The 13647-nt window shown below is 42.2% G+C and overlaps 1 protein-coding gene across 1 annotated transcript; it reads left to right on the top strand.

Annotated features, from left to right (window-relative positions):
• Positions 1–319: 319 nt before the first annotated feature.
• LOC149008396 (amidase 1-like) lies at positions 320–11855 on the top strand. The gene is made up of 9 exons (XM_089166328.1): positions 320–906; positions 1019–1171; positions 7026–7150; positions 7262–7387; positions 8673–8855; positions 8963–9110; positions 9279–9447; positions 11230–11364; positions 11479–11855. The coding sequence occupies exons 1-9, from the start codon at positions 788–790 to the stop codon at positions 11629–11631; spliced, it is 1311 nt and encodes a 436-aa protein (XP_089022454.1). The 5' UTR covers positions 320–787; the 3' UTR covers positions 11632–11855.
• Positions 11856–13647: the final 1792 nt, after the last annotated feature.

Genomic DNA, 13647 nt, shown 5'->3' with positions numbered 1-13647 from the left:
TGCATCAAGTTTGCATGACCTTGGCATCAATGCAGGACCAACCGAGTATCTTATGTGGATAAATATTTTTATTGATTTGACAAGAGGCATGCAGCTTGACAGGAGATTCTCAACTTTAGCTGAATAAATTTGAATCTGTCAAATCAGAAAAAAAAAAAAAAAAAAAAAGAAGAACTTGAATACAAACAACTGAGTCAGATTATTCATCTTATTCCGTCAATGGGGGATGTGGAAAGCATCATGAATCACAACATTTGTATAACCAACAAAAAATAAAATGAAGTCATAACATTTGCAGATAATGCCAAGCAGTGAAGGAGAAACTCTGGCTCTGCATATATGAAACTTCAAATAAATTGTTTGGCATCTATCCAGAAAAGAAAAGTTGTTTGGAGAAGCTTTTGTCACCCCTTCTGATGTCTTCATCTTCTCTCATGAAGTCTGTCCTTAACCTTTATCCCATGCAACGTGATTGCTCAAGAACGGCACCCACAAGTGAGAAAAAAATCCCCTTGATTTGTGGGTCCCTTGAATCCTTAGTCGTTTTGTTGATCTCACCTGGCAAATCAAATTGCTCGACGCAAATTCATGGAACAATCCAAAAATTCCAGTTGGAACTTGGGTGCGTTACTTCCAATTGTCTGCTAAATCAGTTATAAAAACTCAGAAGCAGTAGCCAAATGAACAAAAGACTCCAAGAAAACATCTAGCCTCACTCCCCTGTTCACTGCAACTAGTCTCGTGATTGACTACTCTGAAGGAGAAAGAATTGAATTGGGTACTAAAGATGGCGGCGGTAGACTCAGATTTTGGAGCTTTCGTGGAGAAATTCGTACTAAGTCCTCCACCAACTGATTCTGCTCAACAACTGCCACTGAACGGCCTCATTTTCGCTGTCAAAGACATGTCTCCCTTCTCTCCCTGTCTTTAATTTTCTTTTTTGTTACTTTTCTTCTTCTTTATCTGTTACATTTGCAATTTCTGAACTGGTTTTGAATTTTTGGGTTGGTATGAACAGATTTGACGTTGAAGGATACGTGACTGGAAATGGAACTCCAGATTGGGCCAAGACCCACTTGCCTGCCGTTTCAACCGCTCCTGCTGTTTTGGCTCTCTTGAATGCTGGTGCCACATCTGTTGGCAAAACCGTCATGGATGAAATGGCCTACAGGTTCATTTTAAACTCTAAAGGATACAGAATTTAATGTTCTATGTGATTTTTTGACTCTTCCTTGCTGATTATCTGGTTTATGGGGCTGATTTCCACCCAGTTGCCATATCCTTTTAGTTACTCCCAAATGCATGTTTTAAACGGCCATTAAGAAAAAGCAAGCATAAAGGACTTATTGGTAATGCTTTTATTTCTCTGCTATAAAAGAAGTTTTGAGCCATAAAATGGTGTCTGATAAACCTATTCCGAAATTGTTCTGAAAGGCTGAGATAGAAACAGAAGACATTGGAGAGTTGTAGGTGTTGGCTCTTCCCTCTTCTTTGTTTGAACCTTGACAGAAATTTTTGGGAATATGTATTTTATTTGGAGTCAGCTTTTCCACCCCAAAAAAGTTTGGAAATCGTTGAAGCTGGGTTTTCCGTGTTCTGAAAATCTTGTTTATAGCACCAAAAAGATGCTGATCTGTTTCACTATCACATAAAAAACAGACAGGTGGATTCTTCTTTTCTATTCCACTGGCACAGAAAATGCTAGAAACAAGGAAAAAAAGCATTACCAAACACACACTATGTCACGAGAAATAAGAAAACAACTTTCATCTAAAGAATATTGGTGCTGGGATGAAGTTCAAGTAGTAATTGAAACTAAGAAATTGGCAAAGGACAAAGGATGAAGAGGATTAAAATGTGCAGAGTTGCTAGAAATGAATATGACAAGATGGTAGGAAAAGCAAAGACTTCAAAGTTTGAGGATCTTTACAGAATAAAGGATAAGAAGATACGTAGGCCCCAAGAGATTTGAACTCATGAACTTTTAATTCTAAAGTGGTGGTCCTTGCCAATCAAGCAATCCCCTTGGGGCTTTTGGAGACGGGTGAATTTTTCTGATCCATCCCGAGTGTCTTACTCATCTAAAATGAGAGAAGAAAAAAAATAGTGATTTCAAATATTTTTTTTTTTGGATGAATAATTAATCCATAAAAGACAAGACAATTACAAAGAAAGATCCACGGGCAAAGGATCAAGGGGAAGAATGGAATTGGGAGTTGAGGCCCCAGGCAACAACAATGAGTCTGTTCCTTGGGGAGGTCAACAACCGGGGGGAGGGAAAAGCAGAAATTTTAGCGGATACATCAAAATAAATAGCATTCCAAATAGCATCAATGGATCGGGATTTAGAAGTCCAGCACGCGAAGTTTAGCTCCCACCACGGATGGTGGAGCAAGCCCCAAAAACAAGCCTGCCTATTCGGTCACAAATAGAGGTACCTGAGAAGTTACTCAAAACCCAAGACCAGTCCCTAATGAACCCAAATGATCGATGGCCCAGTCCCTAATGAACCCAAATGATCGACGACAGCGGGGCCAAATGAAGTTAAGGGCTTTTCTCCAAAGAGCACTGGAGAAAGGGCAAGAGAAAAACAAGTGTTCGATGTCCTCGGGGCTATTCCAAGAGAAAGAATGCAATTTAGGTTCACAGGGATGTGGCGGGTAGCAAGGAATGTCTGGGTTGGTAAGGCAGTGTTTAGGGCTCTCCAAAGGGTAAGAGAGTGGCGAGGGATATGACCTTTGAACCAAACCAATGGGGGCCATAGAGGGGGAGGGGAGGGAGAACGAAACAAATTTCAAGCAGACTGAGTGGTGAATATTTTGGAAGAAGAGGGGATCCAAATAACTCTATCGTGGGGAAGGGAAAGGATGGGGGGAGAGAGTTCCAAACTTGCGTGAGACAATGGTGAGGGGGAAGGACCCAGGAACCACTAGAGATAAAATGTGAGAGGCGCCTCAAGACGGAGCAATATTAACCGATGATGCAATTCTTAAGGAGAGCTTGACAAACTTTTCTACAAGTCAAAGAAAAACTGTGCAAGTCATTGAGTTTTAGAAGATTGTTCTAACCATCAAGAAACCACTAGTGTTTGATTTATACAAAAGTAAGGTGCCTCAAGTAAATGAAGCTTTAAAGAATACTAATATAGGTGAAGCAATAGGTTTAGATTGTAACCATAGGGTTGTGAAGAGTTTAGGGATCTATGGAATAACTTGGCTAACTACGTTGATAAATAAAAGTATGAGCATAAGAAAAATGTCAGATGGCTAAAGGAGAAGCATTGTGGTCCGATTCATAAAAATAAAGTTGATATTTTATGTTTAAAAGTATAGAGCAATAAATTTTTTTTTTTTTCGGATGGTTAAATAATTCATTACCAAAGAGAATAAAAGAAAATACAAGAGCACAAGCGACAAAGCCCAGGCAAAGTGCCTCAACTAATAAGCAACCAAAGAGACATCGAGCCAAGCAACTACCTAAGAGCAACAATTGAAGCAAACTCGATACACAAGCACAAGTGGCCCAACTCCAAAGTAAGAGGCATCGAGCCTAGCAACCATCTGAGAGCAACAATAAAAGCAAACTAGTTATACAACACAAGAGGCCCATAGCCATATATAGAAAGGGCCCTAGCTAAACCGATGCAGTCTCCCGTTCAATCCTAGCCATGAGAAGCCTTCCTTATAACAATGCACATGGACCTATGCAATATCACCACAATTGCAGTGATGGTAGCATCACAAGATTCAGACAAAGAACGAAGAGAACAAACCAGAGTTCAAAACACATTCGGAGACTTCAACAACGATAGTTCTCATGGCTTTCCCCCAAAGCTAGAGAAGTCATCAACCCCAGAAACAGGAAGGGAAGAGAAGAAGAATCTGGATCTGGGGTCGAGCCTGAAACGGAGAGATCAACAATGATGGCTCTCTTGGCTTACCCCCCAACACAAGTGAGGCCAAAGAGGAAAAGAACCCTAAACGATATGAAGCTAATCCCAGAAATAGAAAGGGGAGAGGGAGAGTGGAGGAGAGACAGAGAGAGGAGAAGAATCCGTATCAGAGTTCGGACCCGAGTCAGAGAGAATTGCAATGATACCCCTTAAGGCTTCCCCCGACACCAAGGAGCCATCGAGACTAGAACCCTCAACAAACAAAGATGAACCCTAAAACAGCCTCAAACACACTTTGTTTTTTTTTTTTTTTTGGACAAAGGCCAGGATAATAGAAGAACAGGAGAAAATGAGGAGAAAAGAGAAGTGGAGAAGTGGAGAGGGAGTTCGGATCACATAACTGATATGTAGCTCGACCACTCCACCAAAAAAACAGAAGGGGAAGAAACAAAGAGAAGAAGAGAATCAAAGGGAAGAGAGCAAGTTCGACTAACCTCAGGATATAACAAGAGAGGAGGAGAAGCAAAGGGAAGAGAGCAAATCTCAAATCTGAGATCATGATCAACCTAGCCACTACAAAAACAAACTAGAGGGAGAAGAAAGGTGCTCAGATAAGAGAGTGCGACCAAAGAACTGCTGAAATAGAGAGGAGACGATGAAAGGAGGAGAGGGGCGAGAGAAGGAGGAGAGGGTGGTGGAGAAACACACGGCGGAGGACCACCAGTGTTTCTCCGCCTCCAGAGACACCAATCGAGGAGAAGAGAGAGGGAAGAGAGAGAGGAAGAGAGAGGAGAAGGAGAGAAGGTGGCGGAGAGACACACAACGAAGGACCGCCAGCATCTCTCCACCTCCAATACCGCCAAACGAAAACCTAGTAACCAGCTGCCAAACAGTTGTCGGCTTCTTCTATTCTTCCTTGAACCGCTATAGATTTGGATTTACTGTTGTCTCCTCAAAACCCAAAGGCGTGAAGGCCTAGATTAATGGAGTTGCAGCTACGGTTTGAAGGATCTCCTTGCTTCTAGGGTTCGACGGCCTTGAGTAACTTCAGTAACCTGGGCAAGATCTTATGCAATTGCGACGCTCAAAACCAGGAAGTGTTCTTAAACAATGTAAGCCGCAAAGATATTTAGCGTTAGGTTTTAGAGTTTTAGTTCCCGATCACTAAGATAAGCGAGACCAACACAGCATAATAGCTTTTCATAGAGCAATGAAACATATCCATAAAAAACTACAACTCTGGAAAGGTAAGCTTCTATCCTTTGCTGGGAGCCTGGGAGAACGGTCCAGATCTGCTATGTGCTTCAGTCCACCTATCTCTATTGGTGTGGGATCTTCTCCATTCCCAAATCCACTATCCATGTGATGGAATCCTTATTCTGTGCGTTCCTTTGGAAAGGGTAGGACTCCACGCGTTCCGTTTGCCGCCCTACCTCTGAATCCGCCGGATCACTGATGTCAACTTTGCCTACCTCCTCAAACTCATTTGGAAAATTGCCTCAAAGCATGATTCTATCTGGGTTAGATGGGTTTGCTCCTTTCATCTCCGGTCTGACTCCCTCTGGATTGTTTCTATGCCCTCCAACCCTTCATGGGTTTGGAGGAAAATTCTCCTGCTTTGGCCCCGTGCCATCTTTGCTATCTCCACCTCCATCTCCTTTTGGCTTGATCCATGACATCCGATGGGCATTCTTTATAACCTCTTTGGTCCCCGTACAGTCTATAACACCTATATCCCAAATCTACCCCCTTGTCAAACTTCATCTCAAATGGGTCCTGGATTCCTTCCCCTCTCCCCATTCTCACACATGTTTGGGAATCTCTTCCCTTATCACCAGCTCCACTAGAGACCTCATCATCTAGCTCCCTTCCCCATCCAAATCCTTCACCACTTCATCAACCTGGAACTTTCTTAGACCCCATAATCCCAAGCCCCCTTGGCCCCTATTGGTTTGGTTCAAAGATTACATTCCCCGTCATTCCCTTATCCTTTGGAGAGCCCTCAACCAAGCCCTTCCCACCCAATCCTTCCTTATTAGCCGCCACATCCCTACTAACCCAAATTGCATCCTCTGCTGGAATGGCTTGGAGAACCTTGGGCACCTTTTCTTTTCTTACCCCTTCTCCAGATCTATCTGGGGAAAAACCATAGCCTCCATTTGGCCCCCTTCGAGGCGATCCTATGGATTCTTCCGAGATTGGTCTTGGATTTTGAGAAACTTTTCAGGCTCTTCCATCTGCAATTGGATTGATAAGCTAGTGTTATGTGCCTTGATCCATTACCTTCGGTGGGACCGCAATCTTTGGAGATGGACCTCCAAATCCCGCTCTATAGACAGGATTTGGAATGCCATCTATTTTGATGTATCTTCTAGGTTGTTAGCTTTGCCCCATCCCCCTGTTGATGATACCCCAAGGAACAAGCTTATTGTTGTCTCCTGGGGCCTAAGCTCTTCTCTTCGGTCTCCTGATTAAAGACCTTGTTCTCCTTTTCCTGGTTTTAGTTTTAATATATTTCTTTATTCATCCAAAAAAAAGAAACTTGTTAGTCATACTATGAAATTTTTGGAGAGAGTAAATGAAACCCCTCTACGATAAGAACCTAATATTTGAGTGTCCAATTTTTGCTAGGAAGACCAACAACCAAAAGCTAGTTATTTTCTTAGGATACTAACGTAAAGATAGAGAACGTAAGGGGAATCTCCATACAGTCTTTATTGAGTCGAAAAAAATCTTATGAAAGAGTCCCTAAGATGTTAATTTGGCGGTTTTAGAGAAGAGAAGTGTTTATAGTAAATATATGGACATAGTTAAAGACATGTAAAATGGTATAGTGACTAGTGCAACATCTACAAGGTAAAGTGTATGTAGTAAAGAATGGACACTAGCCACATACAAATACTTTGAGAATTTGTTTTTTTAACAAACAGGTTTGATAGCATGATTATTCATTATAAAAGAAAAAATTTTAAGTAAATCTTTCACCATGATTTCAGCTATCATATGATCAGGATTTCTTGTTGAAGATACCTAAATGGTTTGGATTATAAAATTATTCTTCATTTAGAGCTGCTTAAATATTTACATAGAATATTTTATAACTTTTATAATGTCCCAATTTATTTGATTGCAGTCTATTTGGAGAAAACATGCACTATGGAACTCCTGTTAATCCATGTGCCCCAGATCGGGTACCGGGAGGATCTTCAAGTGGATCTGCTGTAGCAGTGGCAGCAAAGCTTGTAGATTTCTCCTTAGGTGGGAGATTTTCTGCCTCTATGATATGATTTCCTTTATTTTTTGAGCTGTCTTCATTAGGTATTAATGGAGTGACTCATGCAAATGCTTCTGTTCACATTTACCTACCAGGTACTGACACTGGAGGAAGTGTAAGAGCCCCCGCAGCATTCTGTGGAATTTATGGGTTGAGGCCTTCACATGGAATTGTTCCTGCTAGTGGTGTTGTACCTTTGGCACAGAGCTTTGATACAGTTGGTAAGTTGATAGTACTGATATTCAATAGGCTTTATTTGGTCAACAGAGCATTACATGGTCATGTGGCCCCTGCTCCAGCGTGGGAGCCAATGCAAGCATGTACATTGTACAGTGGCCCGTGGGGGGGGGGGGGAAGGGGGAGACATGAACATGGATGGGATTTTTTATTAGACGGGGTGGGGCAATAGTTTTCCACACTCCTGTTTCTGGATGCAGTGTCAATACAACTAGGCGGCATTCTTTTTTCCTTCATAGTTTTAGAAAAAAGCTTCACACTATCTTGAAGCAATGCTAAGGTTTGTAATGTAGAAGTAGTTTAACTAAGAAGTAAGGATCAATGATAGGTTGCAGCAGAACACAAACACCAAACACCAAACACCGAACACCAAATTGATCAGAAAGTAAAAGAGGATAGATGGATAGAGAAGGCATAAATCAGGGGAGGGTTAGGAGGGGTTGCCTATTCTCAGCCTTTGGCCTCTCACCCACAGCTATCTCAGTTGTTGCAACAATGATGTTGGCTATCTCATTCAGGGATCTCACCTTCTCAGCCTTTCAGGATGATGCATTGCAAAGCATCAACATTTCTGTATTCACTATATTGGGTGGATGCCTTATATAGACCCAAAGGTTGAGTTTGAGCCTTGAGCCAAAAGTAGAAAATCTCCAGAACAACCGAGTCTTGAGTTCCAAGTAATTAAACTTTGCCAAGTAACAAAATTATAAGGTAACTAAAATAGAATCTCTTACTTAGAGACAAATAACTAACAAAATAGAAACTCTTAGAAAGAAATAACTAACAAAATAGCCACCCTTTTCCCACCAACCCCGGCTGCTCCCTTTGTTGTAATGGTTCAGAGGACATTGACCACCTTTTCTTCATTTGGGCATTCTCCCGCCTCCTGTGGGACAGAGCCCTTGCATCCATTTGGCCCCGCTCGAGACGTTCACACGGGTTTGTTCGTGATTGGACTTGGATCTTGAGGTCTTTTTCCAGTCACTCCATTTGTGATGGACTAGGCAAACTAGTCTTTGGTGGGAGTGCAACCTTAGAAGATGGAGTTCCAAATCTCAATCCCTAGACCATATTTGGAAAGCCATCTACTTTGATGTATCTTCTAGATTGGTTTCCCTCCCCCATCCCCCTGTTGCTGACAACCCCAAAAATTGGCATACTTGCGGCTTGCTGTTAGTAGCAAAGATGGTGTACTTTGGTTTAGTGGTATATTATTTCTCTTTGGGACCTTTGCCCTGCAACTCTATTTGTGACACATTTGTCTTCTAGGATGGTTTGCAAGCAATCCTGTGACTTTGAACCGAGTAGGACGTGTGCTACTGCAATTGCCTACCGTGGAACCTGTACAACCATGTTGCATTATTGTTCCAGATGACTGTTTCCAGCTTCGAGCATTCCCCATTAATCGTGTGACTCAGGTTCTTCTCAAGTCTGTTGAAAAATTGTTTGGAGGTAAATTCTTGATCATATGGTACGTAGTCCATTTATAATGGTTTTGCCTTTGGTCTTTGAATGGAATATTATTCAGTGACGTTTACTTCATCCTTCTTGTGTTTTAGGTCAAATTGTTAGGCATACAAACCTTGGTGATTTTGTTAAGGATAATGTTCCAAGTTTGAAGCATTTTATGGATGAAGGCAATGATCAACTAGAGGATAATATACCATCATTAGTTGCCATTTCAAGAGCTTCAAGGCTGCTTTCGAGGTGTGTACCCTGAAAAGAACTGCAATACTGTTGTCACCTCACAAAACTTAAAAGATAGGGTTCATCCAACCCTCTCTCTTCTTCACTTCCAAAAAAACAAATAAGAAGGAAAAAAGGAAGGATTTAATGTTGATTTCTCTGTAATATAATTATCATGTTGAAATGTAGGTATGAGTTCAAAATTAACCATGAAGAGTGGATCAGTTCAGTTAAACCTGACTTCGCCCCTGCCATATCAAGATCGGTACATGAAGCCCTTATGACAACAAGTGAAAACATTGACACTGCTAATATGGTTAGGAATGAAGTCCGTGCTGCTCTTACCGACCTGCTTGGGGTACTCTCTCTCTCTTTGTCACTCACATACACACAAAAGCCAATGCATTCACACACTCATTTCCCGTGGATGTGTGAATTCCATGAGAAATTTTCTAATAATTTTGATCGACTCATCAGTTGATTTTTTTAATTAATAAATTTTCCTTGGATCTATATGCTTTTCTATTAACTAAAGGTATTCTTTGTATACATTGTTTGTTCTATATTTAAACTAGAATTTGGTTTTGATTCTGTTAATTGATTTCTTAGGGTAAGTTTTCTCAGTAAGGATCACAATCTTAATTAGCATAGCAGAATGACTGGCTCAAGCTGAGCCATATGATGTGATGATGTGGTCAATCAAGACCTTCAGATGGATACTGTTCCCTCTTTAGTGGCCTCATATTGGATCTTTCTTCCCATGTCAATCATATGGTGCCAACAACAACAACAACAACAACAACAACAAGCCTTTCCCACAATGGCCCGCGCCCCCCGGCGTCGGCCGCGTCGGCCGCTCACCTTTCTCCCCTTCTCCGGTTTCGGTCTCCCCTAGCTCTTCTGTTCCTCTTGGTTTCCTCCGGTTTGGTCTCCGTTGGGGGGCGGCCCCTCCGCTTCGCTTTCCTTTGGGGCTCCCCCCTCTTTGTCGTCTTTCTTCTCCTGTTTGCCCTCTTAGCACCTCCGCCCGGTTTTCTTTGTTCTTTTCCCCCTCGCCCGCTCTGCGGTCCCGTCCTTTTTCCTTGCTTTTGGTCGCCGTCCTGCCCGGTCCCTCTCCCTTCATCCCCCTTTTTTTCTTTGGGCCTCTTGGTGCCAACATAATTGTTAATTTTCAGATTGAAAGATCCAAGAAAGAGGACTTCATTTACCCACTTGGGACAGTCATTAGGACTGAATTTGATAAATGAATGTCACAGGTGAGGCTTCCTACCTGTATTTTCTGGGCCACCTAAGTTACTATGTGGTAGCCATGCTGCTCAAAATGCTTGCCTTCCCAATTATAGCATCATGACATAGTTTTAGTGGTCCGGGTGGAGAGGGAAGCTTCTGGTTGGTGGTAAATTTCACATCAGTGTGTTGGAAACATAGTAGTCAAAGCATCCGCCAAGGCGCGCCTAGGCGGCCAGCTAGGAACGTAGGCCCATTTTTGGGTCAAGGCGACACCTTGTTGCCTTGCTTGGGGTCACCTTGGTTTTCATTGCGCTCTATCGCCTCACCTCACCTTGTCACCTTGACAACCATGGTGGGAAAGAATTGAATTCAATATCCTGTAAATGCCAACCCTCAGAGACTTATAGATATCTATGTAATATATTCATTAACAATTTAAAGAACAGAAATTACTGACCTTGTCCGAACTAATTATTCAATTAAAAATTTATATATGAAGATGTTTTAACATTGAATTTACAGGATATTGAATCTATAAAGATGTTAGAGAGACAGTACCGAACACCTCCTAGGAGGAGAGCCTGAAACAAGAATTTGAAAAAAATACAAATGAGCAAATGACGGAAGATTCATCAGACAAAACAAAACGTTTGCAAGGCTGCACTTTTCTCCAAGCGATGAGCTCAACCCTTCTCCCAAGTCCCAAGTCCCAAGTCCCAACCACAAAAACCAACACCCTCAGAGCCCCAAAAAAGTTGGTTGAAAGCTGTGAAATGTTTCCAACTCAGCCTGATAGAACTATTGAATACAATTTACTTGTTTAGGATTAGAAGTTTGTTTAAACTGGACTCTACCTGCTGCTGTAATACTGATGCGCACCGTCGCAATTATGTGTTACCGGATAATTTTGTAGGAATCTGGTGTACTGGCAATTCCTACAGTTCCTGGGCCTCCACCGAAGTTGCAATCAGAGAATGTCACACTTGAAAATTACCGTGCTAGAGCAGGCAGTTTGCTGTCTATCGCTGGACTTTCTGGGTTTTGCCAGGTAGTATCCCCTACTCCTGCCATTTAACAGCAGAAGATGGTTGCATATCATCGTAATTATTCATGCATTTTTGTAACTGATGTAGTCATTCATGTATTACTTGTAAAAATGCAGGTGAACATACCTTTGGGAACTTATGATAACCTTCCAGTGGCAGTGTCTCTGTTGGCCAGGCATGGTGCAGATGGTCTTCTATTGAATCTTGTTGAGAACCTTGACAGTTCTTTGAAGGAACAGATCGAAATCGCTCAAAGGATGAGCTTCTGAAGTTTTGTCCTTGTACCATTCAAGGTAAGCTGCTGGTCCATCTGTAAGAAGTTCCAACTACCATTTATGAGGGACACTTCATGGCTGTGTCCTTATGTATGGATTTAGTATATGAGCAATAATATTGTGTTAGACCAGGCTTCTATGTCGGGCCAGGTTCCAATTTATGTTTCTGTTGTAACATTTTTAAAAGTTATTCAAGGGCTTCTAACAATATAATTAGTTATGCAGCTGAAATACTTTCTAATTGTCAAATTTCAAATTTCATGGTATAAGAGCCATCAGGCCAAAGATTAATGGTAATATGTGTACATAAGACCAAAAAAGGGGCCACAGATGCCACGAATTCTACCACCAAAAGATCAGTTACTGTTGTAAGTCAAGAGTTAAGTAAGAATAGTAGTTTGGTCAGTTGGAGTGATTTTATTGTTTATGTATTTTTAGTCCCACATTGGGTATTTGTACTTATTCTTTAGTTCTACTAGTATAAATGAAGGCCTGCTATGTCACACTAGCATAAGTGAGGATTTCATTCTCCAATTAAAAATGGTATCAGAGCCATGTGTGACCTAAAATACCAATCATCCATCACAAACCACAGCAAGGAAGAAGACTCACCATCGCAACCTGGAGAATAGCTTCCGCCATCTTCCTCAAACCCTAAATCTCCATTCCAGCCCTCTTCTGCAGTTTCCACAGATCCAAATTACCCATAAACACCATCGCCTACCTCTGTCCTAGCCTTCCAACCCCAATCGAACCTCCAGAAACCTTTTTTAAGCCCAGTGATTGCTCCTAGAAGAGTCACAGCATTTTATTTTTTTTTGGGATGAATAAATAAATATATAAAGAAACAAGGCCTTCAAGAAGAAGACTGGAACGAAGAACTAAGACCCCAAGATACAACAATGAGCATGTTCCTTGGGGTATCATCAACCAGGGGGTGGGGAATAGCTAACAATCTGGAAGAAACATCGAAATAGATGGCCTTCCAAATCCCATCAATAGAGCAGGATTTGGAAGTCCATCTTCTAAGGTTGCGCTCCCACTAGAGGTGATGAAATGATGCACAATAGATTAGCTTGCCAATCCGATCACAGATAGAATTACCTGAAAAGGTTCTCAAGATCCAAGACCAATCACAGGAAAAACTGAAAGACCACCTCAAACGGGGCCAATTGGAGGCAAGGGCTTTTCTCCAGATAGATCCAGAGAAAGGGCAAGAAAAGAAGAGGTGCTCGATATCCTCCAAACCATTCCAACAAAGGATGCAACTGGGGTTCGTGGGGATGTGGCAGCTAATAAGAAAGGGAGGGCAAGGTTAAGGGCTCTCCAAAGGGTTAGGGAATGACGGGAATGAAGCCTTCGAACCAAACCAAGGGAGGCCAGGGGGTTTAGGGTTGTGGGCTCTAAGGATGTTTTAGGTTGAGGCTACGGTGAAGGTTTTGGAGGGGGAGGGAAGCCAAATGGGCTTATCAACTGCAGAACTAGAGAGAGGGGGAAAAGATTCCCAAACCTGTGTGAGCATGGGGATAGGGGTGGGGATCCGGGATCCATTAAAGATGAAAGTGGACAAGGGGGTAGATTTGGGGATGCAAGAGTTGTAGACCGCACGAGGGCCAAAGAGGTTATAGAAGAATGCCCATTGGATGCCACGGGTCAAGCCAAAAGGAGGTGGAAGAGCCAGAGGAGATAGTGATAGAAATTGCCGAGAATTTTCCTCCAAATCCAAGAGGGGTTGGAAGGTAAGCGGCAAGTCCAAAGGGAATCAAACCAGAGGTGATAAGAGTAAACCCATTAACCCAGATGGAATCATGTTTTGAGGCAATTTTCCAGATGAGTTTAAGGAGGCTGGCAAGGTTAACATCTAAGATCCGGCGGATTCCGAGACCTCCCTCAGAGGTAGGGCGGTAGATGGTCGACCAACTAGTTGGATAAAGGAAACGCGAGGATTCCTACCCTTTCCAAAGGAAGGCTCGAAACAAAGATTCCATAGCATGAATGGTGGATTTGGGA

The sequence above is a fragment of the Hakea prostrata genome, chromosome 8 (assembly GCF_041222555.1).
Source record: "Hakea prostrata isolate BN-2017 chromosome 8, UWA_Hpros_2, whole genome shotgun sequence".
Classification (NCBI taxonomy): domain Eukaryota; kingdom Viridiplantae; phylum Streptophyta; class Magnoliopsida; order Proteales; family Proteaceae; genus Hakea; species Hakea prostrata.
Note: the sequence above shows the minus strand (reverse complement) of the source record. Positions and strands in the feature narration are given on the sequence as shown.

Bases quoted from the DNA above. Each gene is read 5' to 3' on its own strand.
- LOC149008396 (XM_089166328.1), top strand. From the start codon at position 788: ATGGCGGCGGTAGACTCAGATTTTGGAGCTTTCGTGGAGAAATTCGTA. The intron at 9,111-9,278 runs GTGTGTACCCTG...GTTGAAATGTAG, and splicing joins GCTTCAAGGCTGCTTTCGAG to GTATGAGTTCAAAATTAACC. The intron at 11,365-11,478 runs GTAGTATCCCCT...GTAAAAATGCAG, and splicing joins GACTTTCTGGGTTTTGCCAG to GTGAACATACCTTTGGGAAC.